The 17,041-nt window shown below is 31.5% G+C and overlaps 1 protein-coding gene across 1 annotated transcript in view; it reads left to right on the top strand.

Annotated features, from left to right (window-relative positions):
• Window positions 1-8,255, top strand: part of LOC143233959 (uncharacterized) — a 43,027-nt gene extending 34,772 nt beyond the window's left edge. The window contains exons 10-13 of the mRNA XM_076470894.1: window positions 1,068-1,162; window positions 2,270-2,469; window positions 3,041-3,216; window positions 4,953-8,255. Coding sequence (XP_076327009.1) covers window positions 1,068-1,162; window positions 2,270-2,469; window positions 3,041-3,216; window positions 4,953-4,966 — 485 coding nt within the window. The 3' untranslated portion in view covers window positions 4,967-8,255. The remainder of the gene's footprint in view (window positions 1-1,067; window positions 1,163-2,269; window positions 2,470-3,040; window positions 3,217-4,952) is intronic.
• Window positions 8,256-17,041: the final 8,786 nt, after the last annotated feature.

Raw genomic sequence — 17,041 nt, 5'->3', positions numbered from 1 at the left:
GTCACCTTTTACTGTCTTGCCTTTGTTACGACGCAATGACAGCACCATTTGAAACGTGTTTTGTCCCAAGCTTTATACGTAATATTAGTGTCATTGGCAATTGTGACACTGATCACCTTAGAAATGTTTTTAGTTTTTTAAAGGCCATTAATCTTTTTAATGCTATTTAGGTTTTTAATTTATAAATTAGACATTTATTAATATGATTCCCTTTTAAGAATTAAAGTACGTATAGTTTGATTTGAAATTCGAAAGTGGCCGTAACGTCAAATAACTTGAAACTAGGACTGGAAAGGCCAACTTCAGGTGTCTAATGCTGTTGTTTGAACTACCCGTTAGTCATCCTGGTGAGTTATAATAATTAAAATTTTGCTACAAAAAACTTGTATTACTTTACTTTCTGATAAAGGCCATAACTTCAAATAACAACCAGGACTGGAAAGGCTCACTTCAGGTGGCTAATGCTGATTTTTGAACTTGCCAGTTAGATATAAAAATTGGATTTAATACTATGTGTGTTTTTAATTCAAAAATTAAACTCTGTTTTGTTTTATCTTAATTTCTTTTTATGAATTTTAATAATTTTACTTCAATTTTAACTTTTTATCAGAAGTTTTCAGATAGTGTAGTTGCTTTGTGCCATAGAACACCAAACCAACCAACAAAAAAACACTTTTTTTCTTCATGATATTACTAATAAAAATACTAATACATGTTGTGAAGGTAACTTTTGTCTTACCTGACAACCTTTGTGACTGTTAACATTATTTTCTTCTATTTTGGTTTTGCATTTCTCATAAAACTTAGAAGTGGTAATCTAGACAGCAAAAATAAGTGGTTTCATATTTATATTAAAATAAGAATTATAAATTTGTTATAAAAATATTTACTATTTAATTTTGAGACCAAAATGTAGCTTCAAGAAAAGTAACCTCATGATAATGTAGAAGGTATATAACATTATTGTTTCTGAAGAAGTTTTAAGTTCTAGATTTGTTCTTGAATATGGAAAAGAATGAGATGTATTGAGATATTTGTAAAGAGTATGATTCGTTTATTTTACTTAGGAAAGTATAAGGATGGAATTGCCCAAAGACGTCACACTAAGGGCTGTAACTGCAAAAGATCTGGTTGTTTAAAAAATTATTGTGAATGTTATGAGGTGAGGCTCAGTAATGACTTAGGTGTTATAATGATGTATGTAGTCGTAAGTTAATACACACAAACAGAAGTGTGAATTAAAATAAGATGTCATATTAACGTTTTTTTGTAACTATTGATTATAGAGTTATGTGATGGGAAAGATGAGATAAATCTGATTGTCTTGAAGAAATGTGTTAGTATGAATTTACTTTAACAGAAGTCAAATTGTCAATTTGTATACATATTTTATAAACTTAATGCAATTTTGGACTTGTATGATATTTCATGTTGCTGTTGTAATTGAAGGAATGAGTGTTTTGATCATTGTCTTTGAATTGCATTTTAACTTTCACAAGAAAGTTATACACATTGGTTAAATTATTTAATCCAGTGCAATAAATACTGATCTCAGTGGTGAATAAATATTGTACGTCTGCAAGATAATTTAAGTATGTTTTGTATGTTTAAGAAAAAAACAACATAGTTAATTAGTCTGTTATACCCCTGCATTTTTATAAGCTTTCCATCATTCCCCCATAATTTTAATTTTTAAAAAACATATAAGTATGCATAGAGTTCTGATAGTCATTTCAATAAAATGTGATTATGAAATTGAGATATAATTTTATTTGTTTAATATTAACTGGTTAATTTAATTTAATTTTTGAGGTATGTGTAATGGTGTTTCACTTGCAAAAATGAGGTAGATAAACACAGCTGTAAAGTTGCAAAGATTGTAGTTGGTGGTGCTTTATACCCTTAACCAAGTTAAGAGGTATTTTTATTATACATGTCACTGAGGACACTGTGATATGTGAGAAGTGTTTTACTTTGTTGGAAAAAGTATTTGTAAATGAATGTACTAGTATCAAATGTTCATGTAGTAATAGTTTGATTGGGAAGTCATAGTTGTAGAAATTTGATTAATGTATTGTATTATAGTGATGAAAAGTATTTATAAATTATGTAGTCAAACATAGTCACTCATTGCTTAGTTTACATATTCTTTTGCAAGTTTTATTTTTCAAAAATAAAAAAAATGTATTTACTTATTTGATGCTGGTGGTCAACATAATAATTGCACAAGTATTATCAAAATATTTCATGTCAGATTGTTTCCTATTAGGCAAAAATTATGTGTACACATTTGTGCAAGTGTGTGGGATGTAAAAACATTGAAGATAATTGTGAGAAAAAAACACTGATGCATCTAGCTGATGCTGTAGAGGTCAGAGTTCAACAACAGGCTGCTGCCAAAACTAAGATATCCTTCCAACTTCAAGATTTCCCAACTCGACCTGCAAATTTTTCAGCTGAAGGTCACAGGTATTAGAAGCCACTTTTTCCATTTTTTCACAGTGGACTAATTTGGAGATTAAAAAAAATTGAAGGAGTTCATAAATTTTTTTCACTCATTAATGTTTTCATTTTTTCCTTCTAAATAAGCTCCATAGTTCAGATAAAAACTTGTATACTTCCAGTGTTGTGTTTCAAATTAACTACTGATAATTTAATTCAAATATGAAAAGCTAGGAAGTTATGAGATGTAATTTTAACATTTGTTTAATATAATTGGTTTATTTCATTTTTAAAATGCATTTAATGATGGGGTGAATAAAACAGCTATAAAGTTAAAAAAAACAATTATGGTGCACATGTGTATATATTTAAAAATTTAAATGTTGTGAATAATTAAGATGGATTAATATTCAGTTTGAATGTACTATTCAGTTTGAATGTATGTAAACCAATATTTACGTTTATTGTCCTATAATCGTACATAAAATATTTTGCATTAGTTTCTATGAGCTGCTCATTGTTTACAAAAACAAACTATATAAATGGGTGAAAGTGTAAAGAAAAATAGTAAAGCAATTTTGCTGTTTGGTATACTTAGATTACCATGTGCCTTTGTGACTCAGGAAGTTGTGGAAGCAACAGTACAATGTCTCTTAGCTCAGGGTGAAGATGCTGAGAAGTCGGAACTTGTGTTATCATTGGTCGAACAGCGTGTCTTAGAGGAGTTTGGAAAATGTCTCAGAAAAATAATTGAATGTTCTAGTAAATCCACAGGTGAATTTCTGACTAGTTTTTTCCTTTTCTGAAAAAGAAAATCAATTTCCCCTTTTTGGGAGGGGGGAGTTGGTATAACATGATTCAGTAAATTTTTATGGGATGAAATGGAACAGTGTCACCATTAATATCATGTTCTTCAGCTGTACTGTAGCATCAAATGCTGTCATAATACCAAATAAAATACTGGCCAATCATGAGTTATTGATAGCTAGCTCATTCAGAAATTAACGGTTGATAGTTAAATCACAAAGATGTTGAAAGAGGAACCATCTAGACAGAAATGTACACTTGAAAAAGTATGAGGGTGGAGGAGTTTTGTATAAGGGTGCCACCTATATGAAAAATTTAAAAAGAAATAGGTGGAAGTAACTTCCATGCACGTTTATCAGTTAACTAATATGGATAATGTAAGGCTGAAAATAAGAACAAAAATTGGAAAAAAAATATATGTAAATGGCACCTGATATGAAACTCTAACCAAGCTTGAGTGTTGCAAAATATTTAATCCAGATATGTTGTCAATTGGTCTTGAATGAAAACATTCAAAGTACAGTGAAATTTTAACTCGTGGCAAAAAAATCAGATGTAAAGATAAAATTGTTCCTGTTTTACAAATATTTGTAGTTGGTGTCTTTAGTATGTCTTGATAAGGGTGTCTGGCATGGCCTTCTTGTTGAGGCATTTGACTCATAATATGAAGGTCACGGGTTCGAATCCCCATCACACCAAACACACTCGCCCTTTCAGCTGTGGGGGCATTATAATGTGATGGTCAGTCCCACCATTTGTTGGTTAAAGAGTAGCCTCATGAGTTGGCAGTGGGTGGTGATGACTAGCTGCCTTTTCTCAATCTTACACTGCTAAATTAGGGACAGCTAGTGCAGATAGCCCTTGTGTAGCTCTGTGCAAATTTAAAAAACAATCTCTCCATGATGCATTCATGTTGTTAAAAAGTTTGTTAAAAACTACACTTTTTCTACACCAGGTTTTATTATTTTTATAGTAAGAAAATAACATAACTTGCACTTTGTTTTAGTTTTTACAAAGTGAATGTCTTAATCTTTAAAAAATTTACTTGTGAAATTTTGAAAAACCTATTAAAATAGTCAGTTAAAATGAAGATAAAAATATTACAATTTGGTGTTTTTTATATCAAGAATATATCAATATTTTATGAAATTTATTTTTATTCATCAGATTGTGAAAGCTGTAAAAATTACTTTACCAATATGAAAATAAAGAATTTACATTTTAGTATTTTTAGTCTTTACATCAAGGTTTTAACCTTTTATGCATGAAATTTAGAAAATCTGTGTAAAAGACATTAGGTATGAATAATGTGAAAATAAAAATTGTTCAGTCTGATGTTTTAGTTTTCACACTGATAGTATCTTAACCTCTTTTCCAGATTCGTTTTTCTCTGAAAGTTTGAAGTCCTACAAACAATACTCAGAATATTCATTTTTATTGGTACTTAATTATGATTCAGTAACAGGAAGTAAACAGGCTACATAAATAATTAAGTGATACGCTTTCTTGATTTTTAATAAGAATGCAATTAGTAATTAACGAGTAAAGTTGGAATTATTTTATGTACTGGACCATTGACATTTGTGGATTCCTGAAGTATATGTGTAAGCTTGATTTGAAAGTAGTAATTTATCTTGTAGTAATAAAATTCTAGTTTTCTGCTAGATTTTTGCATAAATCTTAGTCTCTTTTTATAATTTCAGACTTGCAGACATGACAGTTATTTAGATCCACATAAAGTTTCCACGAAAGATCAAATCTCTCCAGCTAGTCATGAAGAGTTGAGTATACTTTTGCAGTTTTACATGTCGGAAAAAGAAAAAAAAACAAGCCAGAAAATTAACACCATGGATGCCACACTACTTTTCAGGGAAAGTTTTTTCTACCTAAAATATAAAGTTCAGTAAATGCAGCACCATATTTGACCTCAGGTTTTTTTATAACATTTCTGATGTAGTACAAATTGGAGTCTTGCAAAAACACTTTTTAAGATGTGAGAAAAAAAATATTTCAGTTTGAAGAAACTAAAGTTATTGTTCTGATACAATCGGATGTCACTGCATTTCAAATAATTGAAATTGCAATTGTATATACTTAATTTTAAAATATGTATATAACTACTTTTGCGAGCAAAACAAAGTATTGAATATGCTAGAAGAAACTAGCATAAGACATTTAACATGTGTAACAGGTTTTATCTGTACATACACTTGTGTTGAAACTATATTTATATTGGATTTATGAACTAACTAATTGTACATTTTTAACAACAAATTTAAAATGTAACATTGAGATTTGATCTCTGTAGAAAATGTAGTTTACACAATTTATAATATTCCTAAAATGTATTTTATTCTTCAGAGAGATTGAAATATAAGAACAAATCTTTTATTTCATTATGTATCTTTAAAAAATTTTTTTTGCAAAATTGCTTGCTTTATTTTCTTTACAGTATCTCATTAGTAAACATAGGCATTAAATAAAATATTAGGTAAAAAAATTAACTTGTCACTCATATAAAACATTTTTACCAAGGAAAGAACAACATTGTTCACTGAATGTCTATATTACTACAAAACTCAAAATTCCAAGTGTTTTATGTGCCTGCCTATTTGACATCAGAACTAAGAATACATTTTATTTCAGTAAATTTTAATCATACTTTTATAAAAGTTATCCTTAAATACAACTTTCATATTTTAAAATCTTGTATTAGAAACTAAAAAAACTTTGTTAAAATTCTTCTGCCATTATTTAGGGATTTTACTAAACATACATAAAAAATGAGAAAATAAATTTAAACAAAGCCTTCATAGTTTCTCAGATTTACCTTAAAAAGCGTTCAACAGAAGACTTCAGTTAAAAACAACTTTTTTAACACAGGTTGTATTTTCAGAATTATCTTTTTTAAGAATTTCTTTTCTTTTAAAAGCTCCTTTTGTATACTGTTTTATTTCTGAGTACAGAAATGCATCTAGTGCAATATGAGTATGTCACAAAGTGAATGATTATTTACACTAGTAGAAAGAAAAAAAACTATTTAATTCTATTGTGCATATTAGTTTACAGAAGACAGAAATAAAGGACCTTATAACACCAAAATGTTCTTATTTAAATAATCAGCACTTAACTTCCTGAGGAGCATTCACTAAAACACATACTGAAACTGACAGTACAAAGATTCAAATGGTTTAAATAATTTCTATTCAAATCTGTAACTTGCATTTGTATAGTGTGCTTATGATGAATGTAGGTAGTTTTACTGTTAAAAGAAAAGTATTGTTCAAATAATTAACTGCTATATTTAGTGAACAAATATTCTGTCAAGGTTAAGTGATGTAACAGAAAGATAGTATAAAAATGAAATTACTAGTTAATATCCTTTGTCCCTGTTCATCTGTGGTCATAGTATGAGTCTTAGTGAATATCCAGTTTGTGTTCCTTGGGTAAACTGTATAATTCTGGGATATGGTTGTCAGGTCTACATTCATCCAGTATCTTTTTTAGGAAAAAGATACTCTCTCTCTGTGTGTGTGTGTGTGTGTGTGTTGAATGACTGCTAAGTATTTTAACTTTATCATCATTGAGGTGATCATATAATTTTTCATAACCATATGCTTTACTACATATGTCAAAATCATGCTGTACAAATGCATGTTGTATATTTGAATAGTAGCTATTATTTGACACTTTGCACTGTCAGTTTTAGTTTTTGTTTGGTGAACACTTCTGAAGAAGCTGTAAAGCAAAACCTTGAGTGTCAATTAAGATAAAAACAACATTTTGATGTTATAAGGTCCTTCACTTCTAGTATAAAAAAACAAACAAACTTGTTGCCAAAGTGTAATTAATAAGTTTAGTTGTGAAAGCTTAAGTTAATTAGAAAACTCCATATAAACAAGTTTTTCATGCATGTTATTAAATTACTAATGCTGCAGTTGATAGGCCATTTTTAGATAAGATTTTGTTTTCGTTATTTCAAATATTTTATACAATTTTGTGGTGCTTTTCTCTTGTACAATTTTTTTCTGTCTGTGTGTGTGTGTAAGTAAAAATTAATTGTTAGTGTAGCATTGTTTCATTTGCCTTTTTAACGTTTATGACAAAATTTTGGTTTTGTATTAATGAGGTTAGTTTATAGATGGCTACTCTGAAGGTTTGGATTCTATAGAAACTTAAGAATTAAGGAGAACATCTAAACTGTGGTAAACTTGCACCTGAGAAGACATGCATGATGTTATTCTTTTTATAGTTCAAACACCTATTAAAATAATTTTTGCAAAATATGAACAGTTTGAGTTTACATTTATTGAACTTGAACTGGTTTCATGTGAAAATAAATTCTGTTATTTAAATAAGTGGTGATGTTTGTTTAATATTTTATATACATATGCTTTTTGAAATACCTAAAAATTGTTTTACCAAAATGTGTGTTGGACAAATTAATGATTATCAAGATTTATTTGGTAATAATAATTATAATAACTACAAAATATACAGGTGTATGTTTGTAATATAAATTACTACCTTTTCATTTCAAATGTTATAAAGAAATTTATATAGAAAAAAATTTTTTTTCTTAACCTGAAGATGATCTAGGAAGGTTGAAATGTTCTGTCCTTATCAATAAAAGTGTTAATACCCATACCAACCATTCTGATACAAAAATGAAAGATGTTTTCTAGAAATATTTCTATCATTTTGTTGAATAAACCCCAGCTGTTACATTTCCAGAGTATTGTTTGCAACCAATAAGATTTCTATATGTCCATTTCAAGCATCCAATATATCTTTTTTAAGAGACTGTCTGATTTGTAACATGTTATCTTTAAAGTATCATACCTGATTTATACCATATATTAGTTCTAAAGAGAGAGAGTAATATATTTTAATGTCTTGTGTGTTGTTTTACAGTAATTGCTTTTAGGATATACTTTTTGTAGTACACTCACCATGTACTGTATATATTGTTTTTTAATTCTGAATTAAAAATCTAATATTCTAACTCATCTTTGTACAATATTTTTCTCTTATATAATAAAATCTACAGTTTGATCATTTGATGCAATGAAATATTGAATGTTTAAAACAAAGTAAAATTTAAATTGTATTTGAATTTAGTTTGTTCTTTTTATGATGATTGTAACTGTAACCTACTCATGTTATTCTCACCTTTTAAATGTATTATAAATGAACTGGTCTACACAATTATTAATATACTGTATTATATCTATCTATCCACTGAATTGCTAAACCATCATTAAACTTCAAAATCAAGCTTTAGTTGAACAAAAATAACAAAATGAAATTAACGTTTAAAATATACAATTTTTTCTCAGCTTATGATTTATTTTATAGTAAATATATATTTTTTTGTATAAATTATCTGTATGCTGCAATGTTCAACTGTATTATAATTTTTATTCTGCTGTGTGGTTTTTGTTGAAGTCTAAGTAATTAGATTAGTACACTGCATATTTGTAAAGAAATCCTAGGGTACAAGTTATAACGTGTGATTATAAAATGTATCCAAGGTTTTGAAGGTGGCTACAGTGGTAGGACCCACATTGTAGTGGGGGTTCACTATCAGTCTTAACTGCTAAGCTTATTTTTATTTTATTTTGGGACGAGTGAGATCCAGTTTCTCTTTGGTTTCTGTTCAGTTTATATTTGTCATGTTTTGTTTAAAACGAAGACTGCTCTTTGAGGCCAAAGGTACATTATGAGAGGATTGATCGAATCTCACTGTTGGCTACCCTTAGTTACTGCAAAATTATGAATTCCTAGTGTGGGTAAGCTCTCATGTAGCTTTGAGCAAAACCCAACAAAAATTGTGAAGAAAATTTCGTTAACTTTAGTATGAAATAATTGGTATATGCTAATATAACTGTTCAGCTACATCTTGTGGAGATAATACTTATGTAGATTAAGATTCATTTATCAGAGTGAATGGCTTTACAAATCTTTAACCTCACCCTTATTTTACAGAATCATGAAAGCACAAAAGTGTTAATTGGTTTACTGATGTTTTGAAAGTCAAGTGTAATATTGAATGTGAACAAGTCCTTTCTTTTTTCTTCTTTGAAATGCATTTTCCTAAATTATGTACCTGGTTTTAGAAGTGCTAACTGCAGTAAACCATCCCAAGAAACGTTTAATGGTACCTACCTGCAAGTATAAAGTAGTCCTTTTCTTTTCAAAATCCGAAATCATAATTTTTCGTGTAAGTTAATTTTACGACAGCTTTTAACAAATTATTAAAACTTTTCTCAACTGCATCCTTTGTCTGCAAAATTAAAATGTTTTCTGACAGTTAAACGTCAAGTATATTTGATAGTTACATTATTTGAATTATAAGTAAAATAATGCAAAATAACCGGCTAACAGACTTGCGTAACGTAGCTGACCACATAATTGAAAATCATATTTGTTGGTAGAAGAGTTGTCTGTGGGTAGCAACGACAAGCTGTCTTTGCTCTAGCTTTGCCCACTAGTGGTACAGCAGTATGTCTGTGGGCTTGCAACCCTAGAAATTTGGTTTTGATACCGATGGTGAGCAGAGCATAGATAGTCCATTGTGTAGTTTTGTGCTTAACTTCAACCAACAAATCCTCTAATTTTACACTGGTAAATTAGGGACAGATAGCGTAAATAACCTTCGTTTTGCTTTGCGTGAAATTCAAAACAAACCTACAAACCTTGTCGTGGCAAAAACTGACCTCTTTCAACCTACAACAGGCACAATTTTGGCCCTGTTAATATGATGCCAAATCATTAGAGAACGAGGTGTCTACTGATCTTGTCACTCTTACTTTATGCGATCACTAATCAGCATGCTGTTTCGAGCGCTCTTGGACATTTTCCAATCTCTAAGTTCTGAGGATAAAAATGCAGTGCATGTATATTTGTGAGGGGTGACTTTTTGCCTCTGAATCTTTTGTGCAATAATAAAAACATAACATCCCTTTCAAACAAGGATTGTAATTGGTCCAAGAAAATTCTTAAACCATTTCTCCTGAAAGTGAGTCTTGTTTGTTAACCTTTGGTTTATGGTAATCCTGGATTGGCTGAATTGAGGATTTTTCAAGATCATGCCTTTTTCCGACCTTTCCAACTCTGGCTAGGCAAATGTTGGTATTTGTCTTATAATTCTCTCTTCTCATCACTGGTTTCTGTAGCATTTCTGCTCGTATCTGACTTCTCCATGTCCTTCTGTAAACGTGAGAGTACAAATCTCAAACTCGACTACCAAATTAAGCCTCTTAATACCTTTTTTCTTCATACTTTAGATGTAGATGTGTAAAACTGCATGAAACAGTAGTAGTAATAACAAAATAATCAACAAGAAGAAAAGGAAGGACACAATTCTATGAAATAATAGTACAGATTGTTTAGAATTAAGATATCGCTATTTAGATTGTTTTAGTATCAAAGATGTAAACACACTAAATAAAAACTTATATAGATGAAAAAATTTGTCCTAACTTCCGTATCTAGCACGCTTAATACTCTTAGAAGGAATAGTGATTATTTCTATTCATGGTTGTGATAAACCCCGGATTAAGGCATGGGCTTACCGGGAAGAAGCCCAGAACCTCACGTTAATTAGGAGACCTTAAGCTATGACTAAAAATATTACTACACGTGGAGGTTTTGTCTCGAGAGGGCCTCTAAGTTGAAAAGCCTAGGGCCAATAAAACCCTTAATTTGGCGTTGGTTGTTATTAAATGTTTGTCTTAAAACATTTCAAATAGCATTTGTACTGTGCTCTTTTTGACATTATTGGTAAATTATATAAACCAAAGATATACATTTAATTTCTAATATGGCTAAATTTTGGTCCACTTGACACTAAATAGGTTGCCCGGTAAAAATTTGATATATAAAGTAACTACATATTTGTCATTTCTGCTTTCATCTTAACTAGGATTTCTATGTTGAATCTCCTTAATTAAAAATTAATAGAGAAATTAAAGGACACAATTATATCAATTTTTGAAACGAGGATAATTATACGTGTCGCTAAAAATCTAATAAAAGGTTTGTTGTTGTTTTTTTCAGGAGATATCTGGGATACTAATATAATAGTTATTTTACATGCCGAAAGTGGTGCGTGTTCGTCACTAATAACAGAAGTATTTTTAAAGGCCGAATGTGATCGACGCTGCACGATAGAGGTATGTCCTCTACTGAGTGCACTTCCAGTTTATTTTGCACGTATTCAGAATAAGGAATCAATTCAGGTTTTCACTTGTGATTAAGAAAAGGGTTAAATTGATCTTATTTCGATTATCTTTGTTTCTTTGTTGTTTTAGAAGTTGGTAATACCTGTTACCGCTCGTGCAGGACATTGGTTACAGTGACCAATGATTGTACAGGTATTAACTAGAACTTAGGGTTTTACCAATTTTTTTCAAGGCTAAGGATTCCACATTCCGTTTAATTCGTCTGGTGAATGATACTTATCTACGTACATCTGAGAGGGCTGTGAAAAGTAACAAGAGGATTATGGTGTGTTTTTACAATAAATAAATATTGTTTTCTTTATGTATTACACACTATGTTCTGGGTGTTATTTCGTAATTTAAATTCAGCTGGCCGTGTAGCTAAGGCACTCAACTCGTAATCTGAGGAGTCGTGTGTTCGAATCCCCGTCACACCAAACATGCTCGCCCTTTCAGCTGTGGAGGCTTTGTAATCTGTTGGATCCATTCAAATATTCATTGGTAAAAAGAGTAGCCCAAGAGTTGGCGGTGGGTGGTGATGACTAGCTGCCTTCCTTCTAGTCTTAAACTGCTAAATTATGGACGGCTAGCGCAGATAGCTCTCTTGTAGCTTTGCAAGAAATTCACAACGAACCAAACTAAATTCAGCTAGTAAGAATATTAGCAGTGTTTTGTAATGTCATAACTTGATTGAATCTCCTCTACGGTGAACTTATTCTACACAGTTCTTAACCTACTTGAATATAACTTCGTCTTCCCTGCATCATGCATGTTATTCTCTCTTCCAAATATTCTATATTTTTAGCGATCTTTCAAAACCAGGAAATTATTACTTGAGTATCAAACGTAAAGAAGGTATTTTATCTTTTAATGTAATGAACATGCAGTTATAGACAGTAGTTAACTATATATTTAAGCTACTTTTCAAGTAGTTTTAAACACTGCAAACATTAAAGTTTTGAAAATTAACGGGCGTAAAAATAGTATAAATTTAAGTTAATTGCAGATGTACCACGCCCTCTCATTCTATTTAATCTTTGTCAATTGTGATTCAAAATTAAGTATTTTAACATTATTTTAACTTTGTCTTTCGTCTGTCGTAATCGGTGTTTAAGGAGCCTTCTATTCAATACCAGAACTTGTCAGATGACATAAATGACCCCATGAAACGTTATTTATAGGGGTAGAATAATACTTTGGACTACTTACGCATGTAGACTGTAGTAAACTGTGTTTTAAATAAATAATTAAGCAAAATAATTGAACTATAAAAATAATTTATTTAGATTAATTTTTAAACATTTCTGTCATTAATTTTGAGAAAGCGAAGCTGTAACATTGCAGTTTCAAAATATTGCTACCATGGGAAAATAATTTAAAGAGAATACGCCGTTGAAGTTGAGTAAATAACTTTCTGTCACTTAACTAACCCTAATCATTTATTAATTATATTGCGTTTATCTCTGATAGCTATATTAACAGTTGATCATTCAAATAAGTCAAATCGTAACAAATAGCCTCAATGCATTGTATACGAAACTACGGAAGAAATCGTAGGATTTCGTCTTACCATATCCTGTTGGTAATACTATAAAAGTGTCTGTTGTCTAATCTGGATTTGATAACCATTTTGAATTTATCTTTGAAATTAAACCCATCATTTTCTTGCTATAAACTGAATAGAATGACCAACATCCATTATAAAACAATACCAACAATCGAACTTATATACTGTTGTCGCGCAAAACTGTAGTTCTATTTTATTTTAGTGTAATACCAAATAACTGTATGTAGTAACCCTCAATAAGCCGCAAAAATTAAACGTTGGTTAAAATTATAAAAAATTATAACTATTTGGAGCAAAGAAGTCGTTTTTTTCTGAAATTAATTCAAATATAGAATGTGTCAAGTAGCATCCTGTATTTGAATTAGCCCTCTAGCCTAAATACTAACCTGCCGTAGTCTTTATTTACTATATAACTACTTGGAGTCCAGAAATGCTGTGGAAGAGTTGCAGCTAACGGAAGATTTGCTGCTTAGAACATAAGGTCGAAGGCTTCGACGATTGTTTGAAAAATTTGTAACTCTTTGATGATCCATTTGGTTGTGAAAATCATCTACGCTGAATCGCTGTATGTTAGATCGCGTGCGCTGGAAGACTCTTTGCATCTGAAAGTTTAAATCTGCGCTTTAAATTACCCTGGTAACAATAAAAAAAACAACATGAGATTTAGAGACGGGATAATAGAAAAGTACCGTGGCAAACATGATATATTTGATACTTAATATGAAAGAAAATTTCCTTCATAATGCAGCAAGAATTCAGTGGCGTACCTTGGCCGGTGGCTTTGGTTTATCGCACTTGTATGTATATATTGTGGTTTGTGTGTGTGTGTATATATTTTTATAACAGTAATAAAAACATACAAAAATATCCAAAATCATCATGAAAAATGCGTAACTAAAAATTTAACATTTAACACAATAAATAATATTAAATTAGCGCCATCTGGCATTTAATATCCTTCTTTACACTTCAATCATGAGCGATACACTTCGAAGATATTTAAAGCACTTTGATAGGCAGATACAGTCACAGCAGTTAACGACAGCTATATCTTGTGTAAATAATATCTTGTGTCACTGCTTTTTCAAAACTGCAGTAATTGTATATTTTTGCTAATAATGGATGAGTTTCAAATATTTTTTATATTAACTAAAACATTTTTTTTAAATTCTTCCAAGACTGGTGTACTGCTGCTAAACGCGTTAACACGGAAAATACGTCAGTACAGGAGTTATAAACTCACATATATATAACGTGACGTACTGTTTCAATACGAAGAGGGCAGTTTGAAATCTGTTTAGGCGTGCTTGTAGTGAAACCTCTTCACAGAATATGTACCGAAAGAGATCTTGCCGAGATGTTTTGAAGCTCATTCAGAACCAAACTCTATTCGATGTTACATTTGGATAATTTGCCTCTACTTTAGGGGTAGTTTGGAGCTGCATTAATTCATATATATACTTTGTTGAATCTCCCCGCCTTCTAAATTTATGATTCTATTCTTTTAGTGCAAGTAATATGGTTTTAAGTAAAATGTAAGGTAGCTAGGGGTATTAGTTACACTGTTTGGAAATATCTAAGTGTTTACTGTTGTGACCGAGTAAGTATTTTACTAGGGTATCACTGAGGTGATCTGTCTTGAGAAAGTAAGTAGAAAAACGAACCCAAACTGCTGTTAAGAAGGTGTTTAGGTTTGGCATACCTAAGCTACCTTTGTTCTAGAAGAGTTTTATAATTTCTGGTCTTAACAGTTCAGGTTTTCCCTCCCATACATATTTAAATATTTCCTGTTTATAACTGTGGCAGTTTTTGCAAGAGGCGAATAGACTCGGGCCTTAGAAAGGAGAAATCTCTCTCTTTTTCCCAGTCTTGTTTCTATTGTACTTTCAAGACTTTTGATTAAGATATTTCAGTTATGTTCTGTAGTGTTGTGTGTGCTGTAACACCTAGAAGTTTAAAGGAGTTTTGGGTCCAGTTCAGACGAAAGGTTTTTTTTTCCCCCTACTAAAAAGCTAAGTGCTATCCCAGTTAACTTTTGCTTCGCTAGATGCACAATGCTCATTAACTATATATAAACTGCTCTGATTGGCCTGAGTGGGTATTGAAAAAATTTTGATTAAAAATATACAACGTATCGACGAGCGTATGCCATCATCAGGTTCGAGTAATTTATACAGACGCGGAAATGTCTACATGACCTTAATAACAGGGCTGAGGCTGGTTTTGGGTTCCGTGAGGAAACGGATCTCACATTTAAAAATAATCGCAGGAAGAAATGAAGATTGTAAACCAGAAATAACGGTAAAAATCTATTCAGCATACATTTGTCCCTCAATAGAATATGGGTGTCAAACAATCTTCAATATGTCAAGTAAGATCAAATACAAGCTATAGTTACAACATAACAAAATTCTCAAATTGGCTTTAAGGTTTTCGAAATTTACTCCAACAAGTTATCTACGCAAAATATGTTATTTCGAAACAATAAATGAAAGACTAATCTCCCTCGCACTTAAATGTTATAAGAAAAAAGAAACTCCCTAACCAGCGCTCTCCCCACAAATACGAGTGTATCTTACAAAACAATATTCCCGTACAATGAATACCTAGACACGAAAGATATCTTGGCAGACATAACTATTCAGTTATGTTTTTTCCTTTCCAGCTCTGGGCGCAGGACAGGTAGTCCAGTATGGCCAGGTGGTTAAGGCACTCAACTCGTAATCTGAGGGTTGTAGGTTCAAATCCCCGTCAAACCAAACATGCTCGCCCTTTTAGCCGTGTGGGTGCTATAGTGTGACGGTGAATCCCACTATTCATTGATAAAAGAGTAGCCCAAGAGTTTGCGGTTGGTGGCGATGACTAGCTGCCTTCCCCTTGTATTACACTGCAAAATTAGGGACGGCTATCGCAGATATCCCTCGTGTAACTTTGCGCGAAATTCAAAAGCAAACAAACACAGGGCAGATAGATTATTCGGCGCCTGTCCTGTGAAAGTGAATTTATTCGGGATTCTCTCGCTCCCTCTCGCATCTAATTATCTGTCACTTTATGATCCTTCGATCCCAGCTTTGGTAATGAATTTGTAGGTTCCAGCCACTAGGTGGTCGTATGATGGGACATACTTTGTTCGAAAACTATCGACTTGCTCCTTCTCACCAACGCCACAACATCAAAACCGTCCCCCCACCGAAGCCAGTTGTCTTTACTTTCTCTCTGCCTCTGTATCCACCGGACATTCGCAAAATCCCTTGTTTAACAAACAACGACAATCGTTCAAACTGTAATTACTAATCCCCTAATATTTTCACAACATTTTCGCGTGTGGGGCGTGTGGGGCCTTATCGCTGAGCGCCCCAATTTTGGAAAGTGAAAATTTTTTCCTTCAAAAACTAAATAACTGCCATGAATTTTTTATTGTTTTGGGGCTAAATGTAACAGTATTAAAAGTCTAAGGGCAATATAAGTGTCCTTAATATATGTGGGGAGTGAGTGGACTAAGGAAGCTTACAGAATCTGATTAGCTGGAGATTAGTTAAATTGGAGCATTCATTACAGGTAGACACAAACTATCAAGTAGAACAAGAAAAAATAATTTTTGACCTGGGAACTTTCCACTACAATGGGTTAAGTGAACTTTTGAGTTTCTTGTAATATTTCTCGCTTCAGTTTTACCCATACTTAACTGGTCTTATGCAGTGAATTATGTATCCATCTAATCATTTGTTTTAAAAAAGCTATAATACATATATAATTATATATATGTGTACGCGAGCGCGCACACGTGTTTGAATGCGTGTATATATCTGGATGTATTTATGTATATAGTGAGAGGTATATATATATATATATATAATAAAAACTTTCTATTATTTCAGGAGTTTGTAAGTATTATTATAAATTTTCCTTTGTTACATTGTCACGTGACCTTCGATTTAGAATGTTTTCGTTCTCGGATTTATTGTTCAGTTAGTGATACCGGAAGAAGGGAGGCGACCGA

The sequence above is a fragment of the Tachypleus tridentatus genome, chromosome 12, assembly GCF_004210375.1.
Source record: "Tachypleus tridentatus isolate NWPU-2018 chromosome 12, ASM421037v1, whole genome shotgun sequence".
In the NCBI taxonomy this organism is placed as follows: Eukaryota; Metazoa; Arthropoda; class Merostomata; order Xiphosura; family Limulidae; genus Tachypleus; species Tachypleus tridentatus.
This window is presented reverse-complemented; position numbering and strand designations above follow the sequence as displayed.